We start from the raw sequence: 19,899 nt of genomic DNA on the forward strand, positions 1-19,899 counted from the left end.
ATAAAGTTTCTTCCTTACTATATTCCTCACGCCTCACTACATGCCCGCTCGACCTTATCCCTTCCCATCTAATACCCTCCCTGTCTTCCACCCTCACTCCTGCTCTTACTCACATCTTCAACCTATCTCTCTCTACCGGCTCATTCCCATCTTCTTTCAAACACACAAAAGTCACTCACATACTCAAAAAACCCTCCTTAGACCCTAATTCTCCTGAAAGCTACCGCCCCATATCACTGCTTCCACTAACATCAAAACTCCTTGAAAAACTAGTTTACAATTGCCTAACCCACTTCCTGTCCACCAACTCTTTGCTTTCCCCCTGCAATCTGGATTCCGCCCCAAACACTCAACTCCAGACTGCCCTTACCAAGGATACTAACGATCTTCTCTCTGCTAAAAATATTGGCCACTACTCTATACTCATCTTACTTGACCTCTCAGCTGCCTTCGACACAGTTGACCACCTCCTCCTTCTACAGACCCTTAGCTCTTTTGGCCTCTGTACAACTGCTCTTTCCTGGATTCACTCCTATCTTTCTCACGGGTCTTTTTCTGTTTCATTTGCCAGCGACTCCTCCTCTCCAATGCCTCTGTCTGTTGGAGTACCTCAAGGATCTGTTCTGGGTCCTCTACTCTTCTCCATTTATATTTCTTCCCTGGGCAAAACTTATCAACAGTTATGGCATCAAATATCACTTCTATGCTGATGACACCCAGATCTACCTCTCCACCCCTGCTCTCTCTCCCTCTGTCCTTTCTCATGTCAGCGACTGCTAATCTGGTATTTCTTAAAATACAGAGTGTCTAGGAACTCAGTCAGAACAGCGCTAGCCTGGCCCACTAGTCACACTTCTCGCAATGTGTGACACAATACATACGCAAAATAGGAAAAGAGTGTGGGAAGCGCAACAAAGGCAGTCTGTTGACGTTTAGAAACCATTATAAATAATTAAAACAAATATGTTATTCTGTGATCTTAATATTCTGTAACCAATCTTAATGTTATACCTATATTAGTTTCACTGTGTTAATACAAGAAGATTCATAAACCTGCTTGCTATTGCAACAATAATTTATTTATACATACAAAACTATAATAAAATAAATTTTTTGTAGTAAAATTTAAAGACACCGGTGTCAAAATTGTGTTATCTTTAACCACACTCTAGAAGTACAACACAATTAGCTAGTTAAAAATACAAGGGTAATTTATACAGTTAATTTAAAATGCAAAATAGTGGCCAATGATGTTGTTCTTAACGGAGATATAATAACAAATGTAGACTCTGACACACTTTGCAGATTCTAACACAATGTGTATTCTATTACCGTCCACAGTAATTATCCTTTGAAACAAACTATACACATTCAATACTATATGTTGTTAGATATATATTCGTAAGGAAATTTCAACAGTACGGTTAACAGTCTCTACATTCAATTAATGTAAATCTGGGGTTTGTCCATATGGCCCAATGCGGTTTTTAGACAAGAGTAACTAATACCTCTTAGTTCTGTACCTAGATTATTACTTGTTTCATCAGATAGTTCAAATTACCTGCAGGGTTTGTGTATTCTGACCTTAGTACTTCAATCTGTGAGATACTGTGCTGTTTCCTGATACCACCTGTCAGCGGTTCGTGTACGTTGAAATGGAAGGTTGGATTCTCACCGCCAATCAGCTCCTTTATTCCCAAGTCCTTCTTATGTGTGCGCACTTTTTGAATAAACTCAAGGCTTACAATTACTCCTACCGCTCCCTTTGCATTCTTAAGCTGTTCTTTTTGCTGATGCGTTGTTTTTCTGGAGTATTGCAATACACGATTCTCCTATTCCAAGCTTCAATGTGAGAAAGCCACCAAGAGAGTTTATCCTTGGAGATGTGGTAGAAAGCCTCACAATTTTCAGACAGTGAAGGGCACAGTAATGCAGGGTAGCTGGGAAAATGGCTTGGAGCAAGGACAAAGGTAGTTCCAGAGGCTAATATTCTGAAGGGAAAAGTTGTCTTCTAAAGAGAATCTGAATGATCTCTGCTTTTGAACATGGATGGCCTCTCACCACCAAAAGATTAACATGTCCAAGACCTAGCTCCGTCTTATCCCCCACTCAAGCTCTACGCTGACTTCTGACTTCTCTATCCCTGTTGACGGCATCACCATTTCCCCATCGCCCCAAGTCCGCTGCCTCGGAGTTACACTTGACACAAATCTATCCTTCGTCCCCCCATATCCAATCGCTTTCTACATCCTGACGCAACCATCTACGCAATATTTCCAAGATTCACCCTTTTCACCACAAAGCAAATAATCCACCCCCTTGTTATTTCCTGACTTGACTACTGCAATAACCTACTTGCTGGCCTTCCACTTTCCCACCTCTCCCCCTTCAATCTATCCTAAATGCCTCTGCCAGGCTGATCCACCTTTCCCGTTGCTCTGTATCTGCTGCACTTCTCTGTGAGTCCCTTCATTGGCTCCCCATTCACAGCAGAATTAAATTCAAAATTCTCACCCCTACTTACAAAGCTCTCAACAACGCCGCTCCCCTCTACCTATTCTCTCTAATAAACAAGTATACTCCAGCCCGCCCACTAAGATTCAACAATGACCTGCTCCTTGCATCCACAACTATCACCTCCTCTCATGCTAGACTGCAGGACCTCTGTTGTGCAGCACCTACCCTCTGGAACACTGTCCCTCATGTTGTCAGGCTTTGCCCTAATCTCTCTTCTTTTAAATGCTCCCTGAAGACTTTTTTTGTTCAGAGAAGCCTACCACCCAACTCAATAATAAATTAATTTCACTTACCTAACATTTCTCTCATCTAACTCTGCATTAACATCTTTCTCAATCTTGCAGTCCTCACCTCCTGTTTCTCAACCTCCTACCCTTCTAGATTGTTAATTCCCACAGGAATAAGGCCCTTAATTCCTCCTTTATGTGTTTGTAAATTTTGTCCTGTCTCTTACAAGTTTTATATCATTGTTTTATTTAAATTAATTGTATCCATGGACAGCGCTGCAGAATGTTAGTGCTTCATAAATAAAATATAATAATAAAATAATATTAGAAATAAGTAAATACAACAAAAAATGCTTTATAGGAAAACTATGTTTGAAAAACAGATTGACTGGTTCATTGCAATAATTATTTTTTTTCAATTTTCCTTGTGCAACTAATCTCTAACCCTTCTCTGTTGTGATAGAAAGAATATGAAAGCACTCGGTAGACTGACACGATTGAAACTTTTTATCGTCACCTTCTTCTTACTTGTAAAACATATTTTCTTGTTTTGATAAATATCAAAACGTATCATCCCAAGTTTCCTGTTGCCTGATTATCTTACATAATTGCAAATTATGGAAACTGCAAATGTATACACATTCCATGTCAATCGTCATTATTTTGAATACATAAATATATATCAACTTTAACTGAAATGATTGTCATTCTCTTTAAAAGTTATATATGCAATATTCTGTTGTGATTGCCGTACAAGTCAATAAACAAACAGGTGTTCTCATATTGTATGTCTCGCACTTAACGTGATTTGACAGATTAGTGAATATTTTTGAATAAATGATAACTTGCAAACCCATAATGATATCAATATTCAGCATGGTTTTAAAGGATTACTTAACTCTGATTTTACCAGTGCAGTCCAATTTTCAAAATACAAAAATAAAAACTTGTTTTTACTAGGTTTTATCAATTTACCATATACAAGGGGCTGAAACGTGTATACATATATTTGTGTATTTGTATGTGTGCAGACATATACGTGTATGTATTTAGGGTCAGATTACGAATGGTGCGCTAATAGTTACACGCAAGCGAAAAGGAGTTTATCACAACTGTTTGCGCACGTCGAATACAACGCTCGTATTACAAGTTGAAAGTGAATGTGATCACTTGAGCACAATTGACGTTAACACGCGTCAGGATAGCGTGTCCTCAGAACTCTGGTTAACTGTTTTGCAAAACAAAAAAAGTGTATTAAAATATACAGTGGGGCAAAAAAGTATTTAGTCAGCCACCAATTGTGCAAGTTCTCCCACTTAAGAAGATGAGAGAGGCCTGTAATTTTTATCATAGGTATACCTCAACTATGAGAGACAAAATGTGCAAACAAATCCAGACAATCATATTGTCTGATTTGGAAAGAATTTATTTGCAAATTATGGTGGAAAATAAGTATTTGGTCAATATCAAAAGTTCATCTCAATACTTTAGTATATATCCTTTGTTGGCAATGACAGAGGTCAAACATTTTCTGCAAGTCTTCACAAGGTTGTCACACACTGTTGCTGGTATGTTGGCCCATTCCTGCATGCAGATCTCCTCTAAAGCAGTGATGTTTTGGGGCTGTCGCTGGGCAACACAGACTTTCAACTCCCTCCAAAGGTTTTCAATGGGGGTTGAGATCTGGAGACTGGCTAGACCACTCCAGGACCTTGAAATGCTCTTACGAAGCCAATCCTTCATTGCCTGGGCGTTGTGTTTGGATCATTGTCATGCTGAAAGACCCAGCCACATTTCATCTTCAATGCCCTTGCTGATGGAAGGAGGTTTGCACTCAAAATCTCACGATACATGGCCCCATTCATTCTTTCATGTACATGGATCAGTCGTCCTGTTCCCTTTGCAGAGAAACAGCCCCAAAGCATGATGTTGCCACCCCCATGCTTCACAGTAGGTATGGTGTTCTTTGGTTGCAACTCAGCATTCTCTCTCCTCCAAACACGACGAGTTGTGTTTCACCAAACAGTTCTACTTTGGTTTCATCTGACCATATGACATTCTCCCAATCCGCTTCTGGATCATCCAAATGCTCTCTAGCATAATTCTGACGGGCCCGTACATGTACTGGCTTAAGCAGGGGGGACATGTCTGGCACTGCAGGATCTGAGTCCCTGGGGGCGTAGTGTGTTACTGATGGTAGTATTTGTTACATTGGTCCCAGCTCTCTGCAGGTCATTCACTAGGTCCCCCTGTGTGGTTCTGGGATGTTTGCTCACCATTCTTGTGATCATTTTGACCCCACAGGGTGAGATCTTGCGTGGAGCCCAGATCAAGGGAGATTATCAGTGGTCTTGTATGTCTTCCATTTTCTAATTATTGCTCCCACAGTTGATTTCTTCACACCAAGCTGCTTGCCAATTGCAGATTCAGTCTTGCCAGTCTGGTGCAGGTCTACAATTTTGTTTCTGGTGTCCTTCGACAGCTCTTTGGTCTTCACCATAGTGGAGTTTGGAGTGACACTGTTTGAGGTTGTGGGACAGGTGTCTTTTTATACTGATAACAAGTCCAAACTGGTGCCATTAATACAGGTATTGAGTGGAGGACAAAGGAGCCTCTTAAAGAAGAAGATACAGCTCTGTGAGAGCCAGAAATCCTGCTTGTTTGTAGGTGACCAAATACTTATTTTCCACCATAATATGCAAATAAATTCTTTCCAAAACAGACAATGTGATTGTCTGGATTTGTTTCCACATTGTGTCTCTCATAGTTGAGGTATACCTATGATGAAAATTACAGGCCTCTCTCATATTCTTAAGTGGGAGAACTTGCACAATTGGTGGCTGACTAAATAATTTTTTGCCCCACTGTATCATAATAACATTCCAAAGTACAGTTACACTCATAATAACACTGTATGATAAAAATTATTAAAAACATTGCACAAGGTATAAGGGCTCAAAGATATGAGGTCTCATGTGTTAAAAAAAATGGCAGGCAATGGAATTTATCGTTGAGATACATACACATACATGTCTAAAGATGTATATATATATATATATATAAGAGATAGGTTAAGTGCACTCACACTAACTGTATTCAAATGCCAGGGTGCAGTGGCGTATTTAGGTTTTGTGCTGCCCTAGGCACTCAAAATTCTGCTGCCCCCCCCCCCCCCCCGCCAAAAAAAAAAAAAAAGTTTTAGGCCTTTTTTCCCCTTGATATTTTTTTTGGGTCAGTGTGTAAAATGTTTTTGTTTTTTCTTTTCATAACAATTCAAAAGAAAATGGGCTAGCAAAACACTTGCATACAGGTGGGTTGAATTGCGTGCATCTCATACCATTTTCTCCCTGAGGGAAGGGAGAGATAAGAAGGGGAGGGGAGAGAAGGGAGGGAAAGGAAAGAAGGAAGGGAGGGAGAGAGAGAAAAGTGGGAGGGAGAGGAGAAAAGAGGAAGGCAAAGAAGGGAGGGAAAGAAGAGAGCAAGGGAGGAAGTTGAGAGGAAGAAGGGAGGGAGGGAGGGAAAGAAAGAATGGAGGGAGGGAGGGAAAGAAAGAAGGGAGGGAGTGAGTAGAGGGAAGAAGAGAGTTGAGTGAGGAAGAGAGTTGAGGGAGGAAGGAAGGGAGAGAAAGAAGAATACATTTTGAAACAATCATTGCCCTTCAACATACAGTAGTTACCATCATTCAAGTAATTAAACATTTTAAGTGTCCATTTACAATTTACTCCATGGGTTCATGAATGCAGAGAAAGCTAGCTATTAGAGTTAATGACTAAACATCACAAGCTGAGCTAAGCAGTGCACAAGACGCATCCAGTCTGTTAGTAACTAAGCACTGCACTCGCCGACCCACCACAGCTGACAAAGGGGAGGCAGCATATCGGAACAAGGTCTTCTCCTCCAGCCTCACCTTGGAAGCATACCCCGGACAAGTTTCTCACCAAGAACGCTTCCACTGCAAGAATGCAGCAATGAAATGAAGCAAAGGTTTAAAGCAGCACTGCCTGTGAAGAGTGACCTTAATCAGCGCATGTGCCTTGTCTTCTCTGTAAAAGCCTGCACTTCATCGCTCACTGTACTGTGTGATGGCTTTTTAGAGAGAGGATAGGAGGATAGGGCAGATGTGCTGTCCCTCTAAAATCTGCTGCCCTAGGCACCGGCCTTGTTGGCCTAGGCCATAATACGCCCCTGCCAGGGTGCTAAGAGGCATGTAGATAGTAGATGTGGAACAAAGCCCTCACTTGTCTTGAAATATATTCAAACTTAAGTTTTTTTTGCAAATAAAACTCAAGTTTGAATATATTTCAAGACCAGAGAGTGCTTTGTTCCACATCTAATATATATATATATATATATATATATATAATATATAATATATACATACAAAGAGAGAAGCTCTCTACCAGGAATGAACAACAACTCAGTAGCCTGTTCTGTGGTGAGTTTCCACATAGGAGCAGCCTCTTTTAGCACAGTTGTGCATTTCACAGAGGAAAATTATTGTCTGGGGTTGTCATGTTCCTTGTTCGAGGATAATATACTTTAGGAAAGTTTTCCTCTGTGAAAAGCACTACTGGGCTAAAAGAGGCTGGCTCCTAGGTGGTAACTAACCATAGAACAAGCAACTGAGCTCTTGTTCATTCCGGGTAGAGTGCTTCTCTCTTTGTATGAATTTGTATTATGAACCTGGGGAGGTCTCCCTAAGGAGTGATGGGGGAAACCAGACATGGACTACTTGCCCAGTGTGCATAAAGGAATGTGGCTGTACCTCACTAATGGGGCTCACAGAAGGCCAAAATGGTCATCTGGGTTGTGATGTTCCGTGTTCAGAGAATAATTGCCTGGTATTTGGGGATGGACTGACCTTACTCTGCGGGATCAGACTGATATACTTCAGGAAAGTTTTCCTCTGTGTAAAGCGCTGCTCTCTTTGTATGTATTTGTATAGTGTTTCTGGGGAGGTCCTTCCTAAGGGTGATGGGGAAACCAGAAGTGGACTCCATGCCCAGTGTGCTTAGAGAATTATGGCTGCACCTCACCGATGAGGCCCACAGAAGGATGAAACTATTGTCTGGGGTTCTCATGTTCCGTGTTCAGAAAATAATTGCCTGGGTATTTTGGGGCTGGACTGACCTTACTCGCGGGATCAGACTGATATACTTCAGTATAATTCCCCATATATATTTTTTATTTTGCCTCAGCTGGGGGGTTCAAGGAAGGTGCCCCGTCCGATCCTATGGCATCCACCCTAAGTGAACCAAGGGCTGCTTTATGTTTTTTCTTGTGTGTACAGTATGTATTTATGTATTTATATGTGTATTTATGTATTTACAGACACATATAAACACATCAATACATATGTACACATATATAGACATTTATAAGTGCATTGGAGCCATTTGCAGTCAAGTAGATGAAAACATTTAAATGTATTTTATAGATATTTCTATATATTTCTGTATATATCTAAAATGATATATATATATATATATATATATATATATATATATATATATATTATATATATAATATATATATAGATAGATAGATAGATAGATAGATAGATATATATTGTTCCAAAATATTATCAGATATCTGTAGAATTATGTATTTCTGAATACATATAACATATTCTGTGATGTGAAGAACATTAGAATGTAAAATATTCATATATTAATATATTCATGTTGAGTAAGTGCACAAACACAAAAAGACTTACTTCTAGGGTAGTTAGCGTCTAAACGTTGAGTACCGCACTACTTGTAGTCTGGCCCATAATGTGTATGTGTGTGTGTATATATATTATTATATATATATATATATATATGTATGTGTGTTTTGTATTTCAATAAAAAAAAAAACATAGTTTAAAAAGTGAAAACACTTCACAATTTTAAACTTCTGTTTAGCACACTCTGGTGTTAATGTTCCATTAGATTAGTGCTTGAGCGATAGCCAAAAATGAGTTTTTCAGCATACCCCTATAGAAGTCTATTATATCAGGGATTTATCATGCCTGTGGTATCTGACATGCAGATGTTAGTGTGCCCTCAGGTTTCGTTTGAGTTCTTATTTATTGCTTTAATAAATAAAAACAAATTATCAATGTAAATATAAAGAATAATTGTTGTGTTGAAAAAAACAACTTTCTTGTTTTCTTGCTAAATAAGCACTTTTAAAATCTCAGTGTAAGCACTGCTTGCAGCTAGAAAAGATAGCTACCAAATTAAGTTCTACTGTGATATAATGTTTGCAGCAAAATTCCTCTACTAAGTATAGGCAATAAAACTGACTAAAGCTATGATAAGTGTCCTCCTAAAAATACAATCAAAGGTTTAAGCTACTCCTTTGCCTTCCTGTAGAGACCACAGTCCCCTTGTGGGACTGTGACAGAAAGACTTGGTCCCTTCACAAATAAAGTTAGAACAAAGAAATTAAAGGTAAAATCATTTTAAAATGATAAATATAACATATTGTACAGATTTATATTAAGTATATACCACTACTTAGGGCAAGATTTATCAAAGTGAGAATAAGAAAATTCTCACATTTGTCGTCAAAAAAAACCCTCACAAATTATATCACCATATTTATGAAAGGTTATGCGCCAATAAAGTTGCAACTTTTCATATGTGCGAACAAATTGACTCATAACATTCGCAAGTCTTAAGTATATGCAAATAAGTTGTCTGGAAATGCCTAATTCTTGTATTAATCTCTATTGGCATTTTAAAATGCCCGTATATATTTGCAGTTCTCATATTTATGAAAAGTGGTGCATGTAATATTCACTGCTTTTAATCTCGCCAATTTGTAGGTTGCGAGGAGTGAAAAATAAAGAGCAATATTGTTGTTTGTCTGGGGGGGAAAATGGAAACATGTCTTTACTTGCTTTATGTAGGGTTAGAAATTGCCCACAACAAAGCGCAGATCCTGAATAATAATAAATATATTATTAAAAAGTAAAAATGAGCTCCAAAAAAATGGCAACCTTCCTTAATGAAAGAAAGCCAAAGAAGGGGCAAAATAAAACTAACTTTAATATATAAGAAATAGCATTCTTTTAAACAATCACTTGATTAAAACAATAAACCATTTATTGGTGTCTAAAATTAAGATTGATAAATAAAGTGAAAATGACATTTTCACAAGAAAACTAGGATCAGCCATTCGCTTGACATCGCAAAAAAGTTTTTGCCCAAAAATGTCTCTAGAATTTTGATAAATACTGGGCGACATTTTTGAATTCACACATTGCGAACTATTGCGAAAATAATTGCGACTTTTTAGGCGCATTTTTTCGGGGCTTGATAAATCTTGCCCTTAGGGCAAGATTTATAACAGTGAGAATAAGAACATTTTAACATTTGCCATAAAAAAAACCTTTACAAATGATATCACCATATTTATGAAAGGTTATGGCGGCCAAAAAATCGCAACTTTTCATATGTGTAGGCTGACCATATGTCCCGTTTTGAAAGGGACAGTACCGTTATTTTATGTTTCTTCCCCTGTCCCGTCGTTTCTTTAATAATATTCATTTTGTCCCGTTTTGAGGGTTATTAGACTGTGCGACCAGCGCAAGTGTAATTTTTTAGCACACATACCACTTACTAACATTTTTAAAACTCCCTGCCGGCAGGAAGGGTAGTGTTTTTTTTAACTGCAGGGTTTGGGTTGGGTAGCCATGCCCACATGATCCACAGCACCGCGTCTATGCCGCCCGCACTCAAAATTAGGGGCGTGATCATTGAAAGCAAGTGACAGCAGGTCAGTACTCAGTCATGAGCTGTCAGACTGAAATGAGGAGAGAGACTGGTCACGAGAGGGAAGTTAGAACTACTAGCTAGTGCCTAGTAAGGACAGGAGTTGGACTAGATCTGTCATCATCTGATGTGATGATCATCTGCCTCTGCCATTACCCGAATTAGTGGCTGACCATCACCAGAGAGATCATTCTTACCATCTTCTTGTGTCACAGTGTGAACATACAAACATAGTGATCAAGTAGATCAAATGTCTAAGTTCTGCAAGAATTGTGCATGGCCAAAGTAAGACCAGTGTCTGTGCCTGTCAATCAATTAAATTGTCATTTAATTATGCTTATTATTATGCTGCTGCAGTGCTGGTTGTACAGACATTATAAATAACAATTATCATTATCAAGTAACTATTTCCACATTTTTTCTCAGTTTATCCACCATGTAACAATGATTTTGGGCAACTCAGCTAAGGATAATTGTTGGCTCAATAGTTTATATTCATGTCATAAAAGAACTTTTGTTAAAATCTTACTTTTTTTTCCTTATGAATAAAGAATTTTAACCCTGTCCCCGTTTTTGACATCTCAATGTCCTGTTTTTGTCTCAAGGAAATATGGTCAGCCTACATATGTGCAAAACAAATTGACTTATGACCATTTGCAAGTATTAAATATATGCAAATAAGTTGTCTGCAAATGCCTAATTCATGTATTAATCATTAATGGCATTTAAAATGTCCGTATATATTTGCAGTTCTCATATATTTATGAAAAGTGGTGCATGCAATATTCCTGTTTTAAATTAAAAAAAAAGAAAATAAAGAGCGATATTGTTTGTTTGTCTGGAGGGAAATGGAAATATGTCTTTTTCTTGATGTATCTAGGGTTAGAAATTGCCCACAAACAAGGCGCAGAACCTTAATAATATTAATAATTAAATAACAAAAAGGTATACACAAATTTATAAAAAAGTAAAATAATTTAAGTGCAATTGAAATAAGTGTATTAAAACGAAGATAAGCTCCAAAAGACGGGTAACCTTCCTCAATGAAAGAGAGCCAAAGACGGGGCAAAATAAAAATAACTTTAATATATAAGAAATAACATTCTTACAACCGATCACTTGATTAATACAATAAACCATTTACCCATGTCTAAAATTAAGATTGATAAATAAGGTGAAAATTAAATTTTCGCAAGAAAACTAGGATCAGCCATTCGCTTGACATCGCAAAAAAGTTTTGCCCCAAAAATGTCTCTAGAATTTGATAAATACTAGCGACATTTTTGACTTTCACACAGTGCAAACTATTGCGGAATAGGTACATTTTTTCTGGGGGTTGATAAATTTTGCCCTTAGTGTTTTTTTATTACAACAATGAAACAGACTACTGTATTTTAAATCCCTTATATCCCTTTAAGCACTGTTGCGCTCACAAGAAATATCAAATGAGGGAAGATAAACATACTTTAGACTTTGAACTGCACTGAAATAACAAAAGTTTAAATATTTTTCCTGGTGAATGTCTCTTAAATGCTTTATTTTGAATCATTGTTTACAAGGAAATATGGTAAGTTTATATACTATGCATTTTTGAAAAGTATAACTATATAGTATATATATTATTGAGCACCCAGTGCTGTGCGTGTTGCAGGGTCACAGGATGTGTACCCAGTCGAGTCTGAGAATGCAGTCCCCTTCCGTGTATATATTATATATATATATATATATATATATATTAACACACATATATGAATATGTGTGTGTAGACCAGTTCTATTTTTGTTAACAAATAATATGATAAATTTGTGTTTTTTCCCTAACACTTTCAGGTCTCAAGTCAGGCTAAGCGCTACGTTTTCTAGTGCTCAAGCACAACACATAACTTTCAACTTGTAATATGAGCAATGTTTACAGAGGCCATCGTATCCACTGAAAGTACAGGTCAAGTTATAAGGGATGTTAGCCACGCTAAACATTCTCTGCTTATTGTTCTTTACCATGGACTTATAATATTGAGCTAGTCCAACAATATTCGATAGTGCACCATGCTCAATTGGTTATTTTCAAAAGGGCTTAAAGGGACATGAAAACACAATTTTTTTCTTTCATGATTTAGAAAGAGCATGTGATTTTAAACAACTTTCTAATTTACTTCTATTATCTAATTTGCTTAATTATCTTGCTATCCTTTGCTGAAAATCATATCTAGATAGGCTCAGTAGCTGTTGATTGGTGGCTGCACATAGATGCCTCGTGTGTTTGGCTCCCCCATGTGCATTGCGTTTCTTCAACAAAGGATATGTAAAGAATGAAGCAATCTAGATAATAGAAGTAAATTAGGATGTTGTTTGTAAATTGTATCTCGCTATCTAAATTATTAATTCAAAAAAATTGGGTTTAATGTCCCTTTAATTTATCATACATTTGGAATCAGATTCCAACATGTACTTTGATAGAAACACACGGAAACATACTGCTGAGTGATTTGTTCACAATATTATAAACCTGTCTCTTAAATTTTAAAAAGAACATGTATATATTGTAATCTTAGGATTTCATTAAGAGTAATAGAATACAAACTAGCTCTGGATTATGGTTGTGGGTTTAAAAGAAGTATTAAAACCATTTTATCAAACCTAAGTAAATGAAGCAATATTTTTATAGTGCAAAATTATTAGTTTTACAGTCAAATCAAAATGATTGTGATGCATATTAACTTTAGAAAACTATTAAGTAATATTAAATCTATTACATTCTCTGAGGTGGGCGGACAGCAATCAGCCGACCTTATTACGATCGGGTTGGATTGATACCCCCTGCTAGCAGCCGCAAACATGCAGGGGGAGGCATTGCACAAGCTTTTTACAAGAAATGCTTGTGCAATGATAAATGCAGACAAGCGTATGCTGTCGGCATTTTTTGATGTGCAGCGGACATGATCAGCTACAGCGTATCATGTCCGCTCCCACTATAATAAATAGGCCCCTAAGGCTCAGGTCATATAGCTTGTTATAGAATGTATTGATCCAGACCTTGAAACTGTATAAATTGACCAGGTACCAAAAACTTGTCAAAAATAAAATTATTCACCCTTTTATTCTTCAGAATAACTACGTATTTCCACTTCTCTTGTTACCATCTTACAGTAGAAACTAGAACTGCACCAATTTTAGGGAATTTTGCTGCACTCCAAAAAAAATACTTTCCCAAAGCTTTTAGACTTCAAACGATTCCCCAAAACACGATAGATGCATAAACCACACACAAACCTATTTCTCTGATTTCTCACTTCTGATCACTTTTGGTTTTTTTGCAAATTTTACTATAGCATTTTACCCTTTTGTTATAGTCCTGCAGAATATTTTTGGCACTCTTCAAATAAATGATAATAATATTATTACAAAAAGAAAATATAAGGATAGCTTTATTCATGTCAATGGCATCTTAAATTACATTTCTGCATACAGTATACATTATACTTTATTTAGTTTCATATATTTAAAATATAGAAGCAAGAATCATGAATTATAAAATGACAAAGATCATGAGATGATACAAATATCACAACAGCTAACTTACCTGATCAAATGAAGAATAGCATTTGTTCACCATTTTCATCTGTTAAAAAAAAAGTACATTTCAGGAATGTGGTGTATAAAAATATGCACATTCTTAAAGGGACACTCAGGTCAAATTAAATGTGCATGATTCAGATACAGCATGTCTTTTTAAACAACTTTCCAATTTACTTCCATTAAAAAAATGTGCACATTCTTTTATATTTACACTTTTTGAGTCACCAGCTCCTACTGAGCATGAGCAAGAATTCACTGACTATACATGTATGCATTTGTGATTGGCTGATTGCTATCACATGGTACAGGGGAGTGGAAATATACATAACTATTGAAATTTGAAAAATCTACTACTCATTTGAAGTTCTGACTAAGTGCTATTGTTTTGTCTTGTTATCTTGCATTTGTTGATTTATGCAAATCTACTGTGTTACTGGTCTTTAAAAATAAACACAAAAGAAATAATGTTCAATATAAAATGATGAGAATAAAAGTAAAATTAGTAGAAATAATAGTTCTACTGCCTTTAATTTGATCTGGTATTGGGTATAGATTAAACCCAGTGTTATTTTTATTTATTTATTTATTTATTTATTTATTTATTTATTTTTTAACTTGGACAAGGCACTTTACTTGGCTTAACCTGTGCTAAAAATTAAGAGCATAAACAAAAATATAAAAGACATCTGTATTTGAATTTCTTCTAAGGTGAATATGTCATTACTATTTTTGATATTGATGTCTTCAAATTGATGTCTTACACGTTCTAGCCCTTTGATCTGCACTTTCAAAGCAAGTACTTTCCTTGCTCCTGCAGTAGATTTTCTATAAAAGGTTCTGTCCTTTTAATGATACGATTGGGAGTATTGAAGATTACAGGAATGCTTGAAAATAGTTGAAATACTCCAAAAGATGTTGTATTTTTCTTCTTTTATGAGCTAGTATATTTTCAACTTAAAATATTTCTCTTTTAAAAACAGTTGGCTAAAATATTTCTTAAACTTGTAGGAAAAAAAGGGAAGCACACCTTTTTGATACATTTATGTTTTATTCTATAGACCATTCATATTTATTCAATAGTTTTCACTAATGTTTCTATGATATTTAATTTGACAAAAAAGTATAATGTAAGGCTATACTTATAACAATGTATATAATTATCAGTAGCATATAAGTGACTGTTATCTTTAACCAGTATAGTCTATGTTTTAAAAAGGGGTGTTGCTAGGTATTTGTATTTTGTCTAAAGGTCAAAAGAATGCATTAAAGGGACATTTTACTCTTGCACTTTCTATTATCTGTAGTGAATGAGCATTACAAAATGTTGACTTTTTTGTTGTTTGCCTGAAAAATAAAAGCTGTTTAAAATAAAAACAAAGCTATCAGTTGCACACTTCCTACTAATAGGCATTGCCTGATACGCATTTTCCTATTAATGTTTACTGGTTGATAGATTTGAGCAACTCAATAACCAAAAAACATTAGCACAAACTACCAGCCAATAAAGTATTAGAAATAATTATTCTTCAGCCAGTCAACATTAGCAGGAGGTATGTGTCATCCACTGAACATTACTATGGATTACTCATCTAATACTGCTGCATCTGTTTTAATTACAATTTAAATAGTTTTACTGTTCCAGGCAGGGAACCGTGTCACCTGCAGTTGCAGGGAGGTAGGCCCCAGCATCCGACTAATGAAATTTATGATTGCACACTCAACTACCTGTGCAGTGTCCTCCCCCATGCTCAATTGCAATAGAGAAGGGGCTTGTCAATAATGCAGGATAAAGATGATTCACAATGTATTACTACCACTACCTCTGAGCTTACACCATAAGCCAATAGTGCAACTGATCTAATTTATATAGGGCAAGATTACAAGTGGAGCACATAAATATTAGTTTTTGCAAAAGCAAAATTTGTACTCCACTTAGTAATACCAGCGCACATTGCACTGGTATTAAAAGTTAGGTGCAATGCAAATTCGACATCACATTTGCATTGCATTGAAGCTTTGCATTCACAAGAACCTATCACAGCGGAAGAGAGTAAGTCCCGTAGCGATGGGGCACAGCGATTTAAATATATATATATATGTGTTATTAAACAGATAAATATACGTATATAAGCATATATATTTACGAGTGTTTACAGAGTCTCACATTTTTTTTTTAATAAAAAACAAGACAACCCTGTATGTTAGGGGGCAATTGGGGGCACATTTTGAAAATTATCCAGAGATCTGATCTCTGGATAATTTTCGGAGTGCTAATTGCCACTGCAAGCTCGGGGTAATATTAACCAGCCACTTTTAATGGCTGATTATTTATCTTGCGTCCGCAAACGCGAATTTTGCCAGTTTACGCGTGCTTGATAATTAGCAACTTTACTTGTAAATCTAGCCCACATTGGGTATAAAAACTATTGAAATAACACCTTATGAACCCATTTGCAATATATGAAATTATGGATGATTTTGATTAACATGCATATACTATTCAATAATATTGTGAAGCAAAAATATAATTTTTAAAAAGAATACAATTTATTAAGATAAATTAAAGTTATAAATACATGCACATTTTTGTATCAGCTTTTAATACATAGTTTTAGCTACAAAATACAAACCAAAGTAAACTTACATTTTGAAATGTGAGATCATTGGATATTAGTTGATATTGCTCTTAGCCAATCTGCACTGTCATGAGCAGAATCAAACTGAAGAATCCAGAGTTTCACACCATCTAAGGCCAGCAACCTCAAATGATTAGGTCTGAAGCACAAAGAAAATAATAATACATCATTAGCTCACAAATGCTATTCATTATAACAACAACAGTTTAAAGAAATACAATCAAATGTTTGCATATAAAACAAAGGCCTTTTTGAACATTACAAATTAGCAATTATCACTGCTTTGTATATGTAGATCTGCATCCAAAAGAAAGGCTTAGAAGCACCTGACACTGACATTTTGTTAACAAAATTTATATTTTGGGACTAGATTACAATTGCGTTGCTAACGCTATTAAATTATTGTGCCAGTGTTAACTTGCGCACGCATTACAATCTTCAAGTAAACTTGTGCGCGACTAAAAGACCTTGTTGCATTAAACAATACATAAATACATCAAAAAAACAGTTACACTCATGTAAAACACTATCTAATAAACTTATTCACAATAAATATTACAACAAAATGTTATAAGGGTATTTGAATGGAAAGGGGCTATAAGGGGGGGGGGAGATAACAAAATAGAGGGGGAAAGAGCAAAAGAGAGGGGAAAGAGCAAAAGATAGTGAAGAGAGAGAAAAGAGAGGGAGAGAGAGAGAGCTAAGTGAGGGGGAGGAGAGAAAATAAGAGGGGGGAAATAGAGAGAAAAAGAGAGGGGGTAGAGAGAGAGGCAAAAGAGAGGGGGAGAGAGAAAATAAGAGGGGGGAAAGAGAGAGAGAGCAAAAGAGAGGGGGAGAGAGAAAATAAGAGGGGGAAGAGAGAGAGAGCAAAAGAGAGGGAAAGACAGAGAGCAAAAGAGATGGGGGGGAGAGAGAGAGCAAAAGAAGAGTGGGGGGGGAGAGAGGAGGGGGGGAGAGGTGGGGGGAGAGGTAGGGGGAGAGAGAGCAGAAAGAAGTGGGGGAGAGGAGAGCAATGGAGAGGCGGGGAAGAGGAGGCGGAGAGCAAAAGGGAGGGATGAAGAGGAGAGCAAAAGAGAGGGGAAAGAGCAAAAGAGAGGGGGGGAGAGAAAGCAAAAGAGAGTGGGGAGAGAGAGCAAATGAGAGGGAGGGAGAGAGAAAAAGAGAGGGGGAGAGAGAGCAAAAGAAGAGAGGGGAATAGAAAGAATTGAGGGAAGAGAGAGAAAAAGAGAAGGGGAGAGAGAGCAAAAGAGAGAGCGGGAGAGAGAGCAATAGAGAGTGAGAAGGAGAGAGAGAAAAAGAGGGGGAGAGAGAGAGAGCGCAAAATAGAGAGGAGGAACGCAAAAGAGAGGGGGAGAGAGAGAACTGTAAAAGAGAGAGGGAAGAGAGAGCACAAAAGAAGAAAGGGGGAGAGAGAGCATAAGAAAAGGGGGAGAGAAAGCAAAAAGAGAGGGGGAGATAAGGAGCAAAAGAGAGGGGGAGAGAGAGAGAGCAAAAGAGAGGTGGAGCGAGAGAGAGAGCGCAAAAGTAGAGGGAGAGAGAGCGCAGAAAGAGAGGATAGAGAGAGGCAAAAAGAGAGGGGGGGAGAGAGCAAAAGTGAGGTGGAGCGAGAGAGAGAGAGCAAAAGAGAGGGGGAGAGAGCGCAAAAGAGAGAGGGAGAGAGCACAAAAGAGAGGGGGAGAGGAGCACAAAAGAGAGGGGGAGAGGAGAGAGCAAGGGGTGGGACCGCTGTAACTGCAAAAAATGGCCCGTGTAAAAGGGCTTTAGGACTAGTATATAGATATATGTTTTACAAAAAATGCATCATATAGATACCGAAGGTTGTCATAAATATTTTACATTCCAAATGCTCTATTTATTTATAAAATAGCAAGAGCCTGCCAGGGTGCTAGAATAACAAGTCCAAAAAGAGAATAAAGCACTCGCTGGCCTTTTATCAACAAACTAACAAATTTATTATTAATGTGACATTTCGGGATGAACAAGCCCCTTCCTCTGACAAAAAAGAAGGGGAAGGGGCTTGTTCACTCCAAAATGTCACATTAATAATAAATGTGCTAGTTTGTTGACTGAAGACCAGCGAGTGCTTTATTCTCTTTTTGAACTTGTTATTCTAGCACCCTGGCAGCTCTTGCTCTTTTATAAATAAATAGAGCATTTGGAATGTAAAATATTTATGACAACCTTCGGTTAGTGCTGTAGGTTTAACTTCTGTCTGGTCAGCCTGTGAGTGATAACCATTCAATTATTTTCTAGTTTGCACTCTCCATTAAAGTCTATGGGGCGAAGAAGTTAGCTTGCTCGAAGTCCTGAAGTTAGTACGCGTCAGCTTTCACTTGTGGGCAAACATTTCACTTTCATTTTCAACAAGTTAAGCTATAGTTCTGAAACTAAAGAGTTTCAGTTCACACACTAAAATTATTCTTGTCATTCCATACTGTCTAAAGGGATCATTTGCACATTTAGCTTCATTTATTTTTTTACTGCATACATGTGATCATCATCTAAAAAATGCCAACATAAATGAGGATATCTTAGGACCTAAAGTTTGGTTTCAAACAAGTAAAGCTAGAAATACACTTAATAGTATAATGATATCATTATTGACACAGAAAAATTATACCTAACAATACAACATCCAAAAGTAGCAGCCATCTACTTCATACCAAAAATCCAAAAAAATACTATACATCCACCAGGATGTTCAATTGTGTCTGGAAATTGTAGCTTCACTGAAAAAGCCAGACACTTTGTTGATCATCGGCTAAAGGAGTATGTTTGTACCTTAAGCTTATATGTCAGGGACACAATTTAGGTATTGCAAACATTTTAAAATGTACATTTGTATCCTTAAACATTTCTGGTTAATGCTGATGTTGGATTGCTGTATACCAGACAGTATACAACATACATTTTTGGTCTGGAGGCAGTAAAATATTTTTTTAACAACAAACCAAACAGATAATGCTGATCACAATCAATGTATAGTCAAATTACTTGAATTTATTCTAAAGCATCATATTTTTACATTCAAAAGATTATTTTTCTTACAAATACAGGGTATAGCCATGGGGACTGTATGTGCTCCCACCTACGCAAATCTCTTCTTTTCCAGCTGGTGGGAGCATACTAAGGTCTTCAATGATGACATGGATGAATACAGTCAACATGTTTGACTATGGAT

General features: G+C 36.9%; 1 protein-coding gene across 1 annotated transcript in view; it reads right to left on the reverse strand.

Annotated features, from left to right (window-relative positions):
* The window catches only part of SNTG2 (syntrophin gamma 2), an 804,523-nt gene that overhangs the window by 369,802 nt on the left and 414,822 nt on the right, over positions 1–19,899 (reverse strand). Inside the window, 3 exon segments of the mRNA XM_053711340.1 lie at positions 14,087–14,125; positions 16,727–16,747; positions 16,749–16,857. Of these exon segments, the coding sequence (XP_053567315.1) occupies positions 14,087–14,125; positions 16,727–16,747; positions 16,749–16,857 (169 nt within the window).

The sequence above is a fragment of the Bombina bombina genome, chromosome 4 (assembly GCF_027579735.1).
Source record: "Bombina bombina isolate aBomBom1 chromosome 4, aBomBom1.pri, whole genome shotgun sequence".
NCBI classification, from domain to species: domain Eukaryota; kingdom Metazoa; phylum Chordata; class Amphibia; order Anura; family Bombinatoridae; genus Bombina; species Bombina bombina.